Source organism: Gracilinanus agilis, chromosome 5 (genome assembly GCF_016433145.1).
Source record: "Gracilinanus agilis isolate LMUSP501 chromosome 5, AgileGrace, whole genome shotgun sequence".
Classification (NCBI taxonomy): Eukaryota; Metazoa; Chordata; class Mammalia; order Didelphimorphia; family Didelphidae; genus Gracilinanus; species Gracilinanus agilis.
The window spans coordinates 44395993-44415033 of NC_058134.1; the positions used below are offsets into that span (position 1 = coordinate 44395993).

General features: G+C 40.6%; 1 protein-coding gene across 1 annotated transcript in view; it reads left to right on the forward strand.

Moving 5' to 3' along the window:
* The window catches only part of CDCP1 (CUB domain containing protein 1), a 47000-nt gene that overhangs the window by 16166 nt on the left and 11793 nt on the right, over positions 1 to 19041 (forward strand). Inside the window, exons 5-7 of the mRNA XM_044678904.1 lie at positions 8449 to 8670; positions 13108 to 13488; positions 14215 to 14580. Coding sequence (XP_044534839.1) covers positions 8449 to 8670; positions 13108 to 13488; positions 14215 to 14580 — 969 coding nt within the window. The remainder of the gene's footprint in view (positions 1 to 8448; positions 8671 to 13107; positions 13489 to 14214; positions 14581 to 19041) is intronic.

Below are 19041 nucleotides of genomic sequence, written 5' to 3' on the forward strand. Positions count from 1 at the left end.
TGAACAGAGTCCTGGACCTGGAGCTGGAAAGACCTGAGTGCCGATTCAGCCTCAGACATTTACTGGGTGGATGATGCTGCGCAAATCAATCACTTAAACCTATTTGCTTCCGTTTTCTTGTAAAATGGGGATAATAGCACCTACTTCACAGAGTTGTTGTGAGTCAAGTAGGATAAAATCTGAAGAGCACTTAGCACTGTGTCTGGCACATTGTAAAATGCTTTTAAAAAAAACTTTGTTTTTGCTCTAAGACAGAAGGGCAAGAGCTGGAGAAACAGGATTAAGTGACTTGCCCAGGGTCACACAGCTAGGAAGTTGCTAGAGGCCAAATTTAAACCCAGTTCTTCCTCACTCTAAGCCTAGCTTTCTGTCCACTGTGCCACCTAGCAGCTACCTTGTAGATATTTTTAAATGTTCCCTTCTTTCCTTCCCCTATCAAGGAATATGAGATAGCTTTTATTTTGAAAGATTTTTCTCTATGACTCTGAGGATTAGACAAGAGATCCTTAATTTATTTTTAGGCCATGGATTAACATTTTTAAATGTATAAAATCCACAGAAATTAATCACAGTAAATTGTTTTTCTTTAGTTGTTTTCAGTCATGTCTGACTCTTCCCATTTGGGGTTTTCTTGGCAAAGATACTGGAGTGGTTTGCCACTTTCTTCTACAACTCATTTGATAGATGAGGAAACTGAGGCAAACAGGGTGAAATGAGTTGTCCAGGGTCACATAGCTAGTAAGTGCCTGAGCCCTGATTTGAACTGAGGCCTTCTTGGCACTTTATCCACTATACCACTTACTTGCTCATATTGAAATGTATAATGAAATGCAGCTGTCTAATTTTTTTAAGTTCATAAATCCTAGGTTTAAAAACTCCTGAGCTAGACAAACTGATATCCCTCTTTTCCAAAGATTCTTATTACAATTCTTCTATCCCCAGGTGTACTGTATCCCAAGAACTGCCCCCTTTCTGAACCCACACTGGGAGAGCAGCCCCTAAAATGCAATCCTGTGTCAATTAGCAAATATTAAGCCTCTGCTGGGTCCTAGAAGGATATAAAATTTAAATAAGACATAGTACCTATGCTGAAGGAGCTTACAATCTGGTAGAGAGATGACACTCTCACTAGTGGTTTACAAAACCCAGGATTTATGTGATAAAGAGGAAGAGGAGTTGTAAGAGCCAGGCTGAGCAGGGAAGACTTCTGGCAGGAAGTGTGATCATTAACAGAGAGCTGGGGGTTCAACAGCTAAAGATGGGGAGGGGTTGGATATGTGAGGAAGGCATGCAGGGCCATGTTTGATAGGAAGCAAGTAATGTGGGTACCTAAAAGAGAAGGTCTCCAATGAGATCATTTATACAAAGACTGTTGGAAACCATAAAGTGCTATCTTAACACTAGCTATTCTTACACTGCTGCTGCTACTACTACTACCATTGCTGCCACTGCCATCACCACTATCACCATCACTTACACCAACACCACCACCACCATCACAATCTTGATGGCCATCACCATCACTACCACTACCACTACCACTACCACTACCACTACCACTACCGTTGCCACCATGGCCATCACCATCATCACCACTACCACGACCACCATCACAATCTTCATGGGCATCGCCATCACCATCACTATGGCCATCACCAATACCACCACCACCACCACCACTACTACTACAACTATGACAAAGATTACGGCACAGACAAGTGGTATAAAGCAATGATGTTAAACTCAAATAGAAACAGGGACCACTAAAGGTACATAAGAACCCCTATGGGCTGCATATTAACTTGGAAAACCACATACTAACATTATCTGTATTCTATCATATTTTTATTTATCTTATTAAATGTTTCTCAATTATATTTCATTCTGGTTCTGTCACACTAGAGAATATTGTAACCTATGGTCAAATGCTTGACACTTCTATTATAGAGGATAGGACACTTGGCTTGGAGTCAAGAACATGAGTTCATCTCCTAAATAAATCATGTACTAACTGTGTGACTCGGGATAGGTCACTTGATCTCAGTTTCCTAATCTGTTAAATTGAGTGGGGCTGAACTCCATAACCTCTGAAGTCCCTTCCAGTTCTAATCAATGATCTTAGAAGTATAATGTGGCACTAGGTTATGGGGGGGCCTTGATTGTAAGGCAAAAACAGTTGGAACTATATTCTAGAGGCAGTGAGGGACCATTGAATATTTCTGAGTAAGGGACTGGCATAACTGGATTTCTACATTTTGAAAAGATTATTTGGGGAAGAGGTGTGGAAAGTCTACTCAATTCAGTTATCTATGTTTATAGGCAAGAACTATGGCACAAGTGATACCAGAATCATTACACTGTTAATCACCTTCATTTAGTACAGTTAGATGCTAGAACTAGCAAAGGCCAATAGGGCATCCTACCACCTGGAACACATTTAGACTGGGAAGATGGCATGGCACTAGGGTGAATGGCCTTGAATACCATTCAGATGAGATTCATCTTTCATTTTTCTCTCTTCTCATCAATGAGATTGAGAAATAAAAGAGGCACAGTGCTCTGTATTGGCATAGTTCCTTAGAATTCACAGCATTTTCCCATTAGTTATCTCATTTGTCCTTCATCAGGACCCTGTGAGGTAGAGTGAGTGTTGTTATCCTCATTTTATAGATGATGGAACTAAGGTCCAGACAGATCAAAAGAAGTGACTTGCCCAAGATCACTCAGCTGAAATCCAGGTGTCTTGACTCCTTCTACTAAAACACATTGCATCTAGGGTAATCCAAAGGCAAATTTGAGGGAGCTGGCTCTATTTGTTCCATCTTTCTGATGTCTAAACACTGGACCTCATTCATAGAATCAGTAACTGTTTAGTGCTCATTCGGTCTGACAAGGGCTGACCCTCAGCTGCACTAGCTAATTTACACCCTTGAGTTTGGTCTTTGGAAGGGACTCAGATTTATATTAAAATAATATTTGGAAATGTATCTCCACTTTTCCTGGAAAATTCTGATAGCTCAGTACCAAGCAAGGGGGAGCATTCTTGAGAAACAAACATGCTGTGTTTTAGAAGAGTAATGTGTGATCTTCCTGGGGCGCTTGGAAATAGGGAGGAGGTCAGCTGTGAACCAGTAAGAGAGTGTGGTTCACCTGGAGCTGTCCAAGGTGGGATTGACTAATGTTAAGGGCTCCCTTTTACGCTTGTCACCTCACCTTTCAAGACAAGTCTTGCTGTTGTGAAATGCCCCATAATGCACTCTGCTTTCCCAAGAGATCCCCCAGAGAGCCTTGTTTTCATGTCTGGGGACTCAGAGGTAGTCACAGAGCAATCATTTTTGTCAGTGCTGAAGTATATGCCCCTTTCATTGCATCCTAGAAGCATTCCAGCTCTGTATAACCTCCTCTCCTCCCCCCACCAGGTACAACTCCATTTCAAACTGTTCAGAGGGTGTCTCCTTCTTATGTGATGGAATTAGCTCTGAGAGCTCAGAGGTGGTTTGAATTTTGATATTCTCTGCTTCAATATGCTACTCTTTAGAGCAAGAGTGCTCTGAAACATGTTCCACTGAGGAGCATGTAAAAATAGAGAGAGTAGAATCAGGAACAGAAAGTCCTAGGTTCAATCCCTGCCTCAAACACATAACAACTGTGTGACCCTGGGCAAAATCACTTAATAATCTCTCAGTGCCCCAGGCTACATCTCTAAGATGATTATAAATGAGTTCCTGATCTGTATTGGTGAGGGAGTTCTCATACCAGGAGTCCTTCATATTAATGAAATAACAAGCCCATGTAAGCCAATAACTCCTTCCCTTACTCCTCAGAGAAAACTGGGTACCTGCTTGATATCTTATCATGTAGGTTTTTTAAAAATAATAGATCTTACGGGGGCAGCTGGGTAGCTCAGTGGAGTGAGAGTCAGGCCTAGAGACAGGAGGTCCTAGGTTCAAACCCGGCCTCAGCCACTTCCCAGCTGTGTGACCCTGGGCAAGTCACTTGACCCCCATTGCCCACCCTTACCAATCTTCCACCTATGAGACAATACACCGAAGTACAAGGGTTTAAAAAAATAATAGATCTTAGGGCATTATATTTATAGAAAGATTTAAGGTTTGCGAAGCCCTTTGTACATATCCTCTCATTTGAATGACCCTCCAACAACTCAGTGAGGGATGCTATTATTAACCCCATTTTACAGATGAGCACATTGAGGCTGAGATATTAAGGGTGTTGCCCAGATTCACATAGCTAGGAAGTCTGAGGCAAGATTGATTTGAACCCAGGTCTTCCTGATTTCAGTTCATTTGGACATTCTAAAAGACTTTCAACTTCTTGGGAATGCTGGGTTACTTCAATACTGCTGTGAATCCATAATGTCATTAACTGAGATCTTTGTTCTCTCAAGTCTACATCTTTTTCCATCCATGTCCCCTTAACCCGTTCTATTCCTATCCTTAATTCTCCCATGATCTTTCCCCAGAGTATCTAGCCAAGATCCTGAAAGGCTCTCTCAAGTTCTTGTTAAATTTCCTAGGCACCAGCATGATTCCCCAGTCATCCACCCTTGCTCTCTTACTCCTCATACAGTAAGTGTGAGTAACAATACGGTAATAACCTTATTCCTCATACCTCCTTTTTTGATCACATATTCCCTCAAAAACCTCCCTTTCTGGGGGCAGTAGGGTAGCTCAGTGGATTGAGAGTCAGGCCTAGAGACGGGAGGTCCTAGGTTCAAACCTGGCCTCAGCCACTTCCCATCTGTGTGACCCTGGGCAAGTCACTTGGCCCCCATTGCTTACCCTTACCACTCTTCCACCTATGAGCCAATACACAGAAGTTAAGGGTATAAAACAATAAAATAAAAGGGCTGTCCAATTCTAAATCTTATTAAAAAAAACCTCCCTTTCTCCACTTTTTGCACATGGATCGTCCTTGGAAATATTTTATGTGCTCTCCATATGTCTCTTCATTACTCACTGAGTCACTCATACCTTGAGCTATGCAGATATTGGCTTCCAGGTAGACCACTCCAACCAGAGTCAGAAATACCTGTGTTCAGATCTCACCTCAGACACACACTGGGTGACTCTAGGCAAATCAGTTTTAACCTCTTTCAGCCCCTGCTTCCTCATGTAGAAAATGGGGATAATAATTGTATCTACCTCCCCAAGTCATTGGGAGGATAAAATGAGATAATATTTTCAAAGAATTTTTATCAAATGTATGTAAATATTATCAATTCAAGATCTGCAATGGGGAGAACATTTATTAGGAGCATAAAAATCATAGAAACCATCTATTCCAACACTATTTTATAGATGGGAAAATTGGATCCCTGAGAGGTCATCATGACTCACTCAAGGTCAAACAGGAAGAATCCAGGCAGAACCAGAATTCAGACTTGGCTCCTATGACTGTGTTCACCTGGAAAATTCAGCACTATTTGTACTACACTTTGGAGGGTTTTTTTTTCATGAGAGGATAGACTGGGAAAGCATGGTGGAATCATCAGAAGCAATGCACAGTTTACTCAGTGCAATCCAATGTCTGTCTGTCTGTCTGTCTGTCTCTGAGGACTTTCATCAAGGTTACCCTCAGTGTGTCTATAGATCATTCTCCCAACGATTTATAGAGGAGAATAATGAATACTAAGAGAATAGCCTCATAGGTGGGATATGTGGCATCTTTGTACACAATACAGTAGCTAGCAGTATCCTGAATAGATTCGCCTCATGTAAAGTCTGTTTTCAACATTTTTTCTTAGACTAAGAGAAAAAACTTTAAGTTACAAAAACAGTCTTATCCAAACAATTCAGGGCAACCATAGTTCAGACAGAGAATAGCAGTCTTTCTTGTTCTCCCTTGTTATACTTAAAAGAATTTGTATGTGGCTGCTGGGTGTGTTTTGACAATTTCCATACTGTGTACCTGGAATTCTTTCAGCCCTAATAAATTTGCTTTAGGGCAGCTAGTAGCATTGAGTGTGTTCCAACTGTGTGACTCCTAAGAAACCCTGAAGGCTATTTATCTGATAAAGCCAAAAGAAAGGTCAAAAATAGAAGAAAATACTCTGGTCTTCAAAGAGGGAATTTTATATTGCTAAAATTATATTAAAATATTTGGAGAATTTCATAAGGTTTTTTATTTAATTTAGCATAGTTCCTGACACATAATAAATACTTAACATTTTCTATTTGCCTAAAAAATAGGCTTTTCAGATATTTCTAGTGTGGGAATTTCCTCAAGTTAAATCTGGGGTTCTTAATCTGGATTCCATGAACTTGGGTTTCTTTTCTTATATTTTGATAACTATTTTATTTCTTTTATAATATTTTGCATTTAAAAACATTATCCTGAAGAAGGACCTATAAGCTTCACTAGAGTGCCATAGGGGGGCATAATACAAAAAAGTGAAGAACTCCCAGGTTAAACCTATCTTGTATATGATGGCATGGATTTGATGGGCTTAGTTAAGACAAGTATAAATATAAAACTGCACAATACAAAAAAAAACTTTTTTAACAATCTCTTACTTTCTGTATTGATTCCCAGGCAGAAAGTAGTAAGGGCTAGACAATGGGGATTAAGTAACTTGCCCAGGATCACACAGCTGGGAAGTGTCTGAGGTCAGATCTGAACCCAGGATCTTTATTCTCTAGGCCTGGCTCTCTGTCCACTGAGCCATCTCACTCGGTGCATAAAGTGTTGTTCCTGTGGTCAGAAAAACCTGAGTTCAAATCCAGCCTCAGATACTTACTGTGTGACCCTGGGAAAGTCTCTTAACCTTTTTGCTTTATTCCACTGGAGAAGGAAATGGCAAACCACAAGAAAATCCTATAGACAGTCCATAGGACCACAGAGTCAGACACAACAACTTTTGTGATAAGTATATCATAATATATTTTAAATTTGATTTGGGCTTATACACCATCTTGAAACAAAATGGTGGCCAGTAAATTTCACAAGAATTCACAAGAATTTGTGAAGTCTTAGAGTCTGAAAAGTACACACCATTGGAAAACTGAGTGAGTTGAGAGGGGAATACCCTCCATCACTAGATTTTATTCCCAATCTAGTTACTCTTCTCTATAGCTATTGCCACATTTCCATCTCTTGGATCTTGCTGTGATTGGAAAGCGACTGATGAGAGTACTTGATATTTCAACAGGAGCATTTTTTACTTAGCTAATGGCTGACTGGTGATAAAAAACAGAAAGCAAAGACTGTCCCCCTGATTAATCCCCTTCGGACTGCTAGTACAAATAAGATCGGAAGATATGAATTGTATCTCATCATCTCTGAGAGAGTCTTGCATCACCTTCAGTTTCTAGCCCTACTTTTGGCAGTTTTTCTCCTAGCCTTCTCCCTACTCCAGTCATTTGTTGGGAGTTTCAGGCTGACTTTGCACAGTTATGATATGGAATATGGGAGGGTGACTTTGGTGGTGGGAGAAAAGCTTTCCTATTTCTTTTCTTTTTTTAGACCCTCACCTTCCATCTTAGAATCAATACTGTGTATTGGTTCCAAGGCAGAAGAGTGGTAAGGGCTGGGCAATGGGGGTCAAGTGACTTGCCCAGGGTCACACAGCTGGGAAGCATCTGAGGCCAGGTTTGAACCCAGGACCTCCTCTCTCCAGGACTGACTCTCCATCCACTGAGCCACCCAGCTGCCCCCTTTCCTGTTTCTTTTCCACTAAACTTTCATACTGCAAATGGCCATAGCACCTCTTTTATATTAATTCCATTCATTAAACATTTTTTAAATGCCTCTTATGTGCCAGGCTTATTGCTTAGCACTGAGGATACAAAAGAGACCAAAGACAGCCCCTGCCCTCAAGGAGCTTACAATTTAATGGGTCTTACAATCTGATCTTACAGATGAGGAAACTTGGACCCAAAGACACGGAATGGTACATCTCAGGTTTGAATTCAATTCTTCCTGACTCAGAGTCCACTCTGGCCTGCCGTCTCTAAGTTTCAGAGTACAAAGGATCATTTGATCCACACAATAACCCTAAGAGCAAGGTGCTATTGTTAGGCCCGTTTTTTTTTTTTACATTTTTTTCAGATTTTTACATTTTACATATTTTACAGATATTGAAATCACTTGTCTAGAGTTGCACAGGTAGTTATTATCCAAAGCAAAATTCAAAGCCAATAGAGCATCAGACTTAGAGTTGGGAGGTCCTGGGTTCAAATGTGGCCTCAGACACTTCCTAGCTATGTGACCGTTGGCAAGCTACTTGCCTCTGCTGGCCCTGCCTTTGCCACTTTAAGTCTGCCTTGGAACCAATACAAAGACAGAAAATAAGGGTTTAAAAAGAAATCAAGGCCAGGTCTTCTTCCCGCCTCCAAAGCCATCATATTCCCCACTCTATTATTCGGTCTACCTTGGCATTTCTTTGGTGGCTACTCATGGGGTTTTTTTTTTTTCCTTTATTTTTTTCAGACAAGGTCTACACAGTTGATTTGAGCAAAGAAAAAGCCATGTCGTTGACCATTGAGCCGAGACCAGTCAAGATGAGCCGACGCTTTGTCCGTGCCTGCTTAATCTGCGAGGGGCCCAGAAAATGCAACCCCAACGTGACCCTGACGGCCGGCAGCAAACATGAGATTTCTTTCCTTTGTGACGACATGACTCGCCTGTGGATCAACGCGGAAAAAACGATAAGTAGGATGTGTTTTCCTGTTCTTGGTGTCTTCTCCTTACCCTTGGAGGATCCGGGTCTCTTCTGTTCTATTTCTCTGGACTTCTTTCACTCTACCTACTCTGCACCCCACTTTCTTGTTTTCTGGTGGTGGAAGGGGAAGGAAGGAAAGAAAGAAAGGGAGCATTCATTTCTACAAAAATAATGACCCAACAAGCTCAAAATGTAGTGCTCTAATTCATTAATACTCATTAGACACCTGTGTACTATGTGCCTGGCCTGGAGCTGAGAGGACCTGGGTTCAAATATGGCCTCAGGAAGATCTCAGCTATGTGACCTTGGTCAAGTCATTTAACTCCAATTGCCAGCACTTACCATTCATCTGTCTTAGAATTAATACTAAGTGGGGGGTAAGGGGGAAAGTAAGAGCATAATCATGTAACCATGTTAACTTTTCTAAAATATAAATATTAATAAATGTTTTTAAAAAAAGAATTAATACTAAGACAGAAAGTAAGGATTTAAAGAAAGTGGGGACTTACTGTATCTGCCATAACAAGAGGAACATTATCAGAAGCAAATGTTCTTTCACACTACCTGATGGCCCTTTTATGCAGTTCTGCGGCGAGGTCAGCTGCTTCTATGGTCTCTTCAATATGGTGGTATTCAAAAAGTAGCCACCTGTCAGGCCACCTGCATTCCTAGGTAGTTTCAGTGCCTGCATAGCTCGCTATGTGACCTGGGATGAGGCACTGGAGCCTCTCTGGGGGTCAGTTGCCTCATTTACAGAGTGCAGGAATGAATGTTGGAAAGGATAATCTTTAAAGTGAGGAGGCTCATTCTCGTCACCCATCTTTTTGCCCAGGTCATATGCAATGAATGAGATGGTGGAGCCATCACAGACGTTGACTCTTAAGAGGTAGTCATTATAGATGAGCCCTGAATATCTAATATGCTTTGGGTGGGGAGGAATAAATCTCGTGTTTTCGTTGGTTCCCATAGTAATGGAATGACCCCAAAGCCAAAGATCCCAGGCATCATAAACCCTCAGCTTGAGACACCTTAGAGCCAGGCTGATAGATTTCAAGAGGTCCATGAACTTGGATGGGAAAAAATCCATCTTTGTTTTCATCAAAATTTAATATTTCCTTCAATTACTTAAAAATGGAATTCTGAGAAGGGGACTCGAGGCTTCACCAGACTGCCAGAGGAGTCCCATAACGTAAAAAAGTTAAGAATCTTTGCCCGGAGAAATGAAGTTGATAAATTTCAAAAAACAACTTTTAGAAAATAGAATCACAGAATTTTAGAGATGGGATCTCCCACCATCTTATATCACTCTATCCCAAAGACTTCCAGGACGTTTCTACCCACCCAAGTGAGTTTGACCTCTTTCACTCTACCTTGAACCCTGCCTTCATCAAAATTAATATCAATGGGAGCAACTAGGTGGTTCAATGGATTGAGAGCCAGATTTAGAGATGGGAAGTCCTGGGTTCAAATCTAACCTCAGACACTTCTGAGTAAGTCACTTAACTCCCATTGCCTAGTCCTTACTACTCTTCTGCCATGGAACCAATATTTAGTATTGAGTCCAAGATGGAAGTTAAGAGTTTGAAAAAAAATTAATATCAATGATGTTTCTAACAGTCTGGCCTTTCAGTTAATCAACTCGCTCAGCACCAAAGACACTTAGCCTTAGCCTGACTCTCAGGGAGTGGTCATATCTTGGACTCACTCATCTTTTTGCATCTACTCTACTTCCCAATCCTAACCTCTCAAATCCCCTGCTGTCATCATAATTTCCTGCCCTTGCCTATCTCCCATCTCTTGAAACTACTCTTTGCCCTTGTTATGACTAGTCTCAGTGATGTGCTTCTATCTGACAATCTTGAATCCTTTACCCTCTTGATTCTCTATTTTTCCTGTCCCTGCTAATTCCCAACTCTGAACAACCTCCACAGTCCACCTTTGTGCTATAAACCCAGAGACACCAGGCATGGCTAGTGGAAATTTTGAAGCTATGCTGACTGGGGCCCTTCAAATTCAGTTCTCTAACTTCAACTGGATCCTCATTACTTCAGGACAATCCCTCTCTTCATCTCTTATGGACCGTCTACCATATTCCCTACAGTGGCTGTTCCAGACCTTCCCTCAAGCTCCCAACTTTTTCCCTGCCTCTAACTTCTCTTTTTACTTTATTGAGAAGATTAAAGACTAGTAAGGAGTTCCTTAACTCCATTCCACCACATTTTTTTTCATCTATCTTGTTCTCTGTCCTTTCCATGGCAGAGTTGGACTCCTTCTACCTGTCTCTTCTATTCTACCCCCTTCCATTTCCTCCAAGATCTCGCTCCATGATTCTTTGTCTCTTCTTTTTCTTCTCCCTAAATTCTTACTCACTGCTGGCTCCTTTGCCTCTGCCTTACAAGCATGCTCTAGTTCCACCTGTCTTAAAAACTGTCCTTTGCCCTGCTTCCCTTTCAGGTTATCACTCTATTCCTCCAGAAATTTACTACCCACTCACACCTTAACTGTCTGCAATCAGTATCCACACCATTTTTGTGCTAAAACTTCTTTCCAGGGTTGCCAACAGCCTCATAATTATTGGCTACAAAGGCCTTTTCTAAGTCTTTTTTTTCTTGACCTCACTTTTTCTTTTCAACTATCAACCATTTTCTCCTAATTTATACTCTTTCTGAACTTGGCTTCTATTAAAATGGTCTTTGTCTTCCTATCTGTCCAACAAGTCCTTTGAGAGCTCCTTATCTTTGTCTTCTTTCTCCCAACTTCCAATAGTATCTGTGACTTTTGGTCCTTGGCTCTCTTCTCTCCCCTCAATCCGTTATTTTTCTTTTTGATCCCATTCACTCTTGTGACTTCAGTTATCACCTCTATCCAAATCTACATCTCTACCCCTACTCTTTCTCTTGAATTCCAGCTGTCAATTCTCTCTCTACTTCCTGTTGGACATCTCCACTTGGCTATCCTACTCAAAGTCCCTCTTCCCTTGAAACCTGCAACTCTATCTAACTTTCCTATTTCTGCTGATGGGACCACCATCCCTTTCAATCACTCAGACTTTAAAAATAACTTAAGTTAGTCAACTGGCATTTATTAGGTGCCTACTGTATGTCATCTTCAACTATGCCTTCTCCCTCAATATTCAGTCAGTTGTCAAGTCCCAATACTTGTTGAGTCTCTCTACACTAAAGCTCTCACACCCTCATAGCCCTTCATTTCCACTCAAGTGGCCCTGTTCTTAAGGGAAACCTTCATTACCTCTTTCCTGGACTCCTTATCTTTGATCTCTTCCTTCTCGATTCCCTTCATTCTTCTGCCATCATAATCTTCTAAAAGCACAAAATTCCACTCCTCTGCTTGAGAACCTCAATTTGACATTCAAGTCTTTCCACATCATACTATTCTTCTTCTACCCTTCTACCTTCACACAGATTGAACCCTATGTTTAAAAGTCATGCCTTTGACATCACCAACTGTTGAATCTTCTAAAGCAGTGGTTCCCAAACTTTTTGGCCTACTGCCCCCTTTCCAGAAAAAATAGTACTTAGCACCCCTGGAAATTATGAAACTATTTATTGAACTCAGAATAGAATGTAATACAAAAAAAAAAAATGTGGCCATCACCGCCTCCCTGGATTGCTGCAGCACCCACCAGGGGGCGGTGGTGCCCACTTTGGGAATTACTGTTTTAAAGCACAGCTCAGGTACTATCTCCACTGATATATACCTTCCCTCACCTCCTAAATAAAAGCAAGTTCTCCCTCCTCCTTCACATTTCTTATTGTATTGTGTCAAGATCTTTCCTGTGCCCCAGTGACATTCTTCAAGGCACTGGGTTTATTTCTGGGCTTCTCATACTTCTCCTTTTTTTTTTTTTTTAGATTAAGCTACCTTGATTGAAGCAACTATCGTTTTTCATTTTTCTCTCCCTTGTATATAGTAAGTGATTAATAAAAGCGTTAAGTCGTTTACTTGAATTGAACAAAAACTTAGTCCACCTTCTCCATTTAAAGATGGAGAAACTGGAACCCACAAAAGTCAACTTATTTGTCCAAGATCATACACAGTTAGTAAATAACTGAATCATTACCCAAATCCAAATTTCTCACAGATTATGAAAAAAACAACAACAAAAGATTTTACTTTTACTAAGTCCTGGTATTTAATTACTTTGTGATTTGCCCCCTACCCTATGACTTTAGAAAAAGAGGAAAGAATCACCCTCTAAAATATCTTTAAATAAGTTTGGTCTGTTTAATATTTAATGTATTGCTATATTAACAATTCAATATTTAATCTCCCCCAATAGAGTTTGAAGCTCCTTGAGGATATGAAGTTACTTTTTTCTTTTAAATCTGTACCCCAATGCCTGGCACAAAGTAGGGATTCAATTCATGCTTGTCTTATTGATTGGTCTTCTCCCCTTATTTGTGTAGGTTGTACAGACATTGGGTACTGTACCAGGAAGAGCTACCCTCTTCTTGTCCCCAGTGACATCATCCAGCTACCTGTTGAGTTACATGACTATGCCTGGAAGCTGCTAGTTCCAAAGGATAAAATTAGCCTCCAGTTGACACCAACCCAGAAGCTTCAGCAGCACACTCATGAGAAGAACTGTAACACCACCTTCAGTTATGTGCTATCCAGTGCTGGTCAAGGCCAGAACCTCTATTTTGGCTCCTTTTGTCCTGGTGGGGCAATTGAGAAGATTCAGGTGAAAACAAACATCTCTGTGGTCCTCAGAACATTCTCACCAGGGTTCTCTAATGAATCTTTCAGACAGGGGATGACGGTGACATTTATACACTCTCTCAAAGGTGAGATGCTTTTCTCTACTGTAAAAAAAAATGTAAAGAAGGATTTCCTGACAATGAGGGTCCTTTGTTGTTGTTGGAAGGGATCACCCAAGACAACTCTGGAAAATCCTTCCACATATCATATTTCTAGGCACTGAGGAGACAAGTACAGAAATGAAATCATCCCCATCACAAGGACCTTATATTTTAATGGGGGAGACAGCAAGTTCAAATATGTGTCCATAGAGCAAAAACACAGTGAATAAATAAAAATATGTATACAGGGGGGCAGCTGGGTAGCTCAGTGGATTGAGAGCCAGGCCTCTGTAACAGTATTGACTCCAAGATAGAAGGTAAGGGTTAAAAAAAATGTATACACAAGGGAGGGAGGGCACTAGCAATTGGTGGGATGAAGAAAGGCTTCATGAAGGAGATAATGCTTGAGCTAAATCTTCAAAGGAAAGAGGGACTCAACGAGGGGGAGCGCCTTCCAGTCATGGAGATGGAGTGTTGAGAAATAGTGAGGCCAATCTGCATGGAACTTGGGAAGAGAGTGAAGTCCAGTGACACTGGAGAGATAGGTTGGGTCAAGGACTCACAAATTGAATTGTCTTTTTAAAAAAGGCCCAGGGCAAATTTGGACCCAGGATCCACACAGTGTTTTCGCTACCTTTAATAGTTTGCCACCACTGTATGCCTAAAGGAAAAAAGGAAATTATTCAGCTGGATCTCTTTTCTTTCCTGCAGATGAAGGCGTTTTCACCGTGACCCCAGATTCAAAAGCCAAAGTTTACTTGCGGACCCCTAACTCGGATCGGGGTCTGCCCCCTTTAACCTCAGTCTCCTGGAACATCTCTGTCCCCAGCCATCAAGTGGCCCACCTGACATTCTCCAAGGATCGAATGGGGGTGTCCTGTGAGACGGGCCGAGCCTTCATGATCATCCAGGAGCAAAAGGCAAAGGCCGAAGAGATTGTAAGCAGAGATGATGAACCGCTGCCTAAGCCCAAAGACCTGCATCACAACTTCTGGGTCAACATCTCCAACTGCAGCCCAATGAGTGGCAAGCAGCTGGATCTCCAGTTCTGTGTGTCTTTGACCCCAAAGAAGATGGGTAAGGCAGACATTTTTTTCTTTATGATACCAGAAAGAAGGGAGAGTGACCTAGAGCTGAAACCATTGGGTGAAAAGCACATCCATTTCTGAATGGTCTTCATATAGATTGTAGCAACGTTACACTGAGCCCCTTGACTGATTCATCATTTAGAAGGACAAGGCAGGCAGCTAGATGGTTCAGTGGATAGAGCACTGGACCGAGGGTCAGGAACATCTGCATTCAAACCCTGCCTCAGACATTTATTAGCTCTGTGGGCAGTCACTTATCCTCCTTCAATCTTAGTTTCCTCATCCATAAGTTGGGGTTAATAATAGCATTTACCTCCCAGAGTTGTTGTGAGAGTCAACTGAGATAATATTTGTAAAGTATGTTGTGGATCTTAAAACCATACTATGAACGCAGCTATAGACACACGTTTATAACTTTATGTGTGTCTATATGTGTGTATGTATACATGTAAGCATTTATCATTGATTATTCACAAGGTCTTAATTATGAAATCTACCCTGAGGGTACATCTTTTCAGCTAAGAATTAATAACTGCTGATGCGCTTTAGGGTTTCAGAGCACTTTTTGGAGATTTGAGCCTCAGAAAAACTCTGTGAAACAAGTTCTACAAGTTTCATTAGGGGAAAATGAGGGAGGGACAAGGAGGAGTCATTTGAAGGGGGAAAAAAATCTAAAGTGTTAGTGGACCACAAGCTCAGTGTAAGAGCAGTGTGATGGGTTAGCCACACGCCCCAAAAAAATCTCCTTTGATTTTGGGCTGCCTTGAGGAAGCGTGGCTTCCAGGAATCAAGAGGTGATGGTCCTTCAGTACTCTGCTCAAGTCAAACTACTTCTGAATTCTTGGAGCCATATTTTAAGAAGGGCATGGATAGGGGCAGCGAGATGGCTCAATGGTTTGATAGCCAAGCCTAAAGATGGGAGGTTATGGGTTTAAATCTGGCTGTAGACACTTCCTAGCTCTGTGACTCTGGGAGAATCACTTCACCCCCATTGCTTAGCCCTTAGTGCTCTTCTGCCTTGGACCCAAGATACGTGGTATTAGTTCCAAAGTGGAAAGTAAGGGTTTGTTGGATTTTTTTTTTTAAAAGAAGCAGCAGTCATTGATGACTCACAGAGTGTCCAGAGAAGGACAGCTGGATGTTGCTTCATGAAGTTTGAGTAAGAAACTGGGCAGAATTAGCCTGGAGAAAAGAAAACTCAAGAGACATACCATAGCCAAAACTAGGAGCAGAGGGGAGATGCTGTAAGAGGCAAAATTTAATTCCATGTCAGGAAAAGCTTCCCAACAAGGAGAGTTATTTACGAGGTGAATGGGATGTTCCAGAAAGTGGGAGACAGGGTTCTTCCCTCCTTGGAGGTCTTCAAGAAGAGGCCGATCGGGTGATTGGCCACTCAGATCTCTTCTAACTCTAAAATTGTGATGGAATACCCATTTTCTACATGAGGAAACTGAATCTCAGCTTAAATGACTTCCCAGTGGTCTGTGTTTGAACCAGAGTCCTCCTGATGCTAAATCTAGCCACTGAACTCTTTATCCTCCAATATCTGGTGGCTTCTTTCCAAAGTGAGGATAATTAGAAACGTGACACATTGTCATAGAAGTAATGAGACTCTACATTAGAAAAAAAAACAACTTTTAATTCATACTCTGCTAATGTAACATTCTTAGTAACTTTGTTTCACTCAAGAGTGAGGAGGCAAAGAGGGGAAATAAATTACAGAGATGCTCTTTAGTCTATTTAACAAACTATTTAGGCTTTCTAAATCCCTTTAAGAGAGGCATCTTTTACAATAATAATACATATTTTTAAAGCCAAGATATATGCCTCTGATACTTGCTATGTGAACATAGACAAATCACTAATATCTCTGAGCCAAGTTCCTCCTTTGCTAACCTCTTTGGGTTATTATTGAATGGATTATTATATATATGAAAACCAAATGGGGGCAGCTGGGTAGCTCAGTGGACTGAGAGCCAGACCTAGAGACAGGAGGTCCTAGGTTCAAATCCGGCCTCAGACACTTCCCAGCTGTGTGACCCTGGGCAAGTCACTTGACCCCCATTGCCTACCCTTACCACTCTTCCACCAAGGAGCCAATACATAGTATTGACTCCAAGATGGAAGGTGAGGGTTTAAAAAAAAATCAAATGAAATTATACACATGTATGTATACATATATATGAAATTGCTTTGCAAGCTACAAAACACTAAACAAATATAAATTGCTTGAAGTGGGAGGATTGTAGGAAACACCTTTACATCATTTGATAGGTTTTTAAAGTGTATAATAAATTATAAAAGGTTCATGGTAGCAAGTCTTTGTTCTCTTCTGAATTTCCTTCTGCCGTCTTCTGTGATGATGTTGTTTTTCTGTATTCAAACATAAATTGCTATTAAATAGCCATTTTAGGATTTAAGAATCATTCATTTATTTATGAGGAGCTGATTGAGTGATTATAAATCCTTCTTCTCCATTAGTAAGGCCTCAAACACCAATGTTTCTCCTAGTTTGAGGTTGTAAAAATGTGTTATAATTGAGATTTTCCATTCTTAGATTGGAATTCCTTTTAACCAGGAAAAATCGGTGAAGTTTGACTTGTGTCCCTTTCCTTCTTAACTCATAATATATCAGGAGGAAGACATCAACCCCAAATTCATACAGGTTTCTATTCTGAACTGCAGATGTCCACCTTCCCAGGCCCCAGTGTGGGCCACCTTAGAAAATGGTCACAGTCTGAGTGCATGTGACCGATAAATCATGGCCTCATGCCACGAGCTCTGTGGGTTTACTTTTCCTGATGTACATCCAACAGAGACGCCCCCACATTGCCATTCAGAGCTCCCGCTCTCCTGTGGCTTGTAGAAGGTAGGATCAGATCATTAAACTTTACAGCAGGCATCGCCACGTCCTTCCCCTCCTGGCTCCCACAACCCCTCCTGGGCTCCATCACCACTCCTGCTGATGGACCCTGCTGGCTCAGGAGGGCGACTCCCTGTGCTCTCAGGGGTGTGTTCAGCCCTCCTAGCAGTGTCTGATATTGCTGGGAGGGGGCTGAGGAAGTGAAGAGAGGCTGTTGCTTCATTTCTCCTGGAGAGTTGGAAGAGGGAGCTTGAGTGACCTTGGCACACTAAGAAATGTCTTCTATTTTCTCTTTGCTTGGGCAATATCGCAGAGAACTCTCTACTGGTGTTCTCTTTGGAGGTCCAAGGAGAAAGTTTGGTTTTTCAGCAGATTATTTTACAAAATGAAAATTTTGTAATTTTGTAAATTTGTAAAAAAATTACAAAATTTTACAAAATGAAAATTCATAGCAATGGATTTGTTCTGTGCAATCTCTGAATTTTTTTAACTCTATAATGATTTTTTTTCCAAATTGGGATTCTTAGTTTTTTTTGTTTTTTTTTTGTATTATGAACTCCTTTGGCAATCTGGCAAAGCCAATGGGCCTCTTTCTCAGAATAAGGGTCTTTAAATGTACAAAATAAAATACAAAAGATTACAAAGGAAACCATTATATTAAAATAGAGTTATCAAAATATTCTTTTAGAAAGTTGAGGGTAAAGAATATCTGGACTAAAGGAATGCATTTTTAGAATAAACTTCTTAGATGTTTGAGATCCTCTTCACTCATCATCAACAAAGCCATGTGTATGTGTGTATACATAATAATACATAAATATATCTGTGTGTGTGTGTGTATATATATATACACACACATATATATGGGATGCCAGATGTCTCTGCATGAATACATATATACCTAAATAAATATGTGTGTGTGTGTATATATATGGGATGCCAGATATCCCAATGTGTGTATATATAAGTATATATACACATAAATATATATGCATGTGTTTATATATGTATATGGGATACCATATGTCCGTGTGTGTGTATGTATGTATATGAATGCCAGATATTCCCAAGGCACATTCAAATGACTTCAGAAAATTGGTATTTTGTCTCATTTTAAATTATTTTTTTCTTTAAAATCCTTACCAATACTAGGTATCAATTCCAAGGCTGAAGAGCACAAGAGCTAGGCAATGGGGGGTTAAGTGGCCCATGGCCACACAACTAGGAAATGTCCAGGGTTAGATTTGAACCCAGGATTTCCCCTATCTACACCAAGTCACCCAGTTGCCCCAGTATTTTTTAAATTAAAATTTTCAGTTGTAATTTTTTTGAAAATGTTTTCTTCAAGATAATTACTTAAAAATAGAATGAATTATAAAGTTTGAATAAAGATATTCCTTACAATTGAGTATTTGATAAATATTTGCCTTAAAAAAACAACAATATCTTGGACATATCCCCTATAAAATGTGTTGCAAATACCTGTAGTCACCAGTTTTCTCATATTATTGCTGCCTGCTAAAAAGTTATGTTAAGCTTTCTGCCCCCTCCCCAAATGTACGTCCATACGTACTGCAGCTTTCTCAG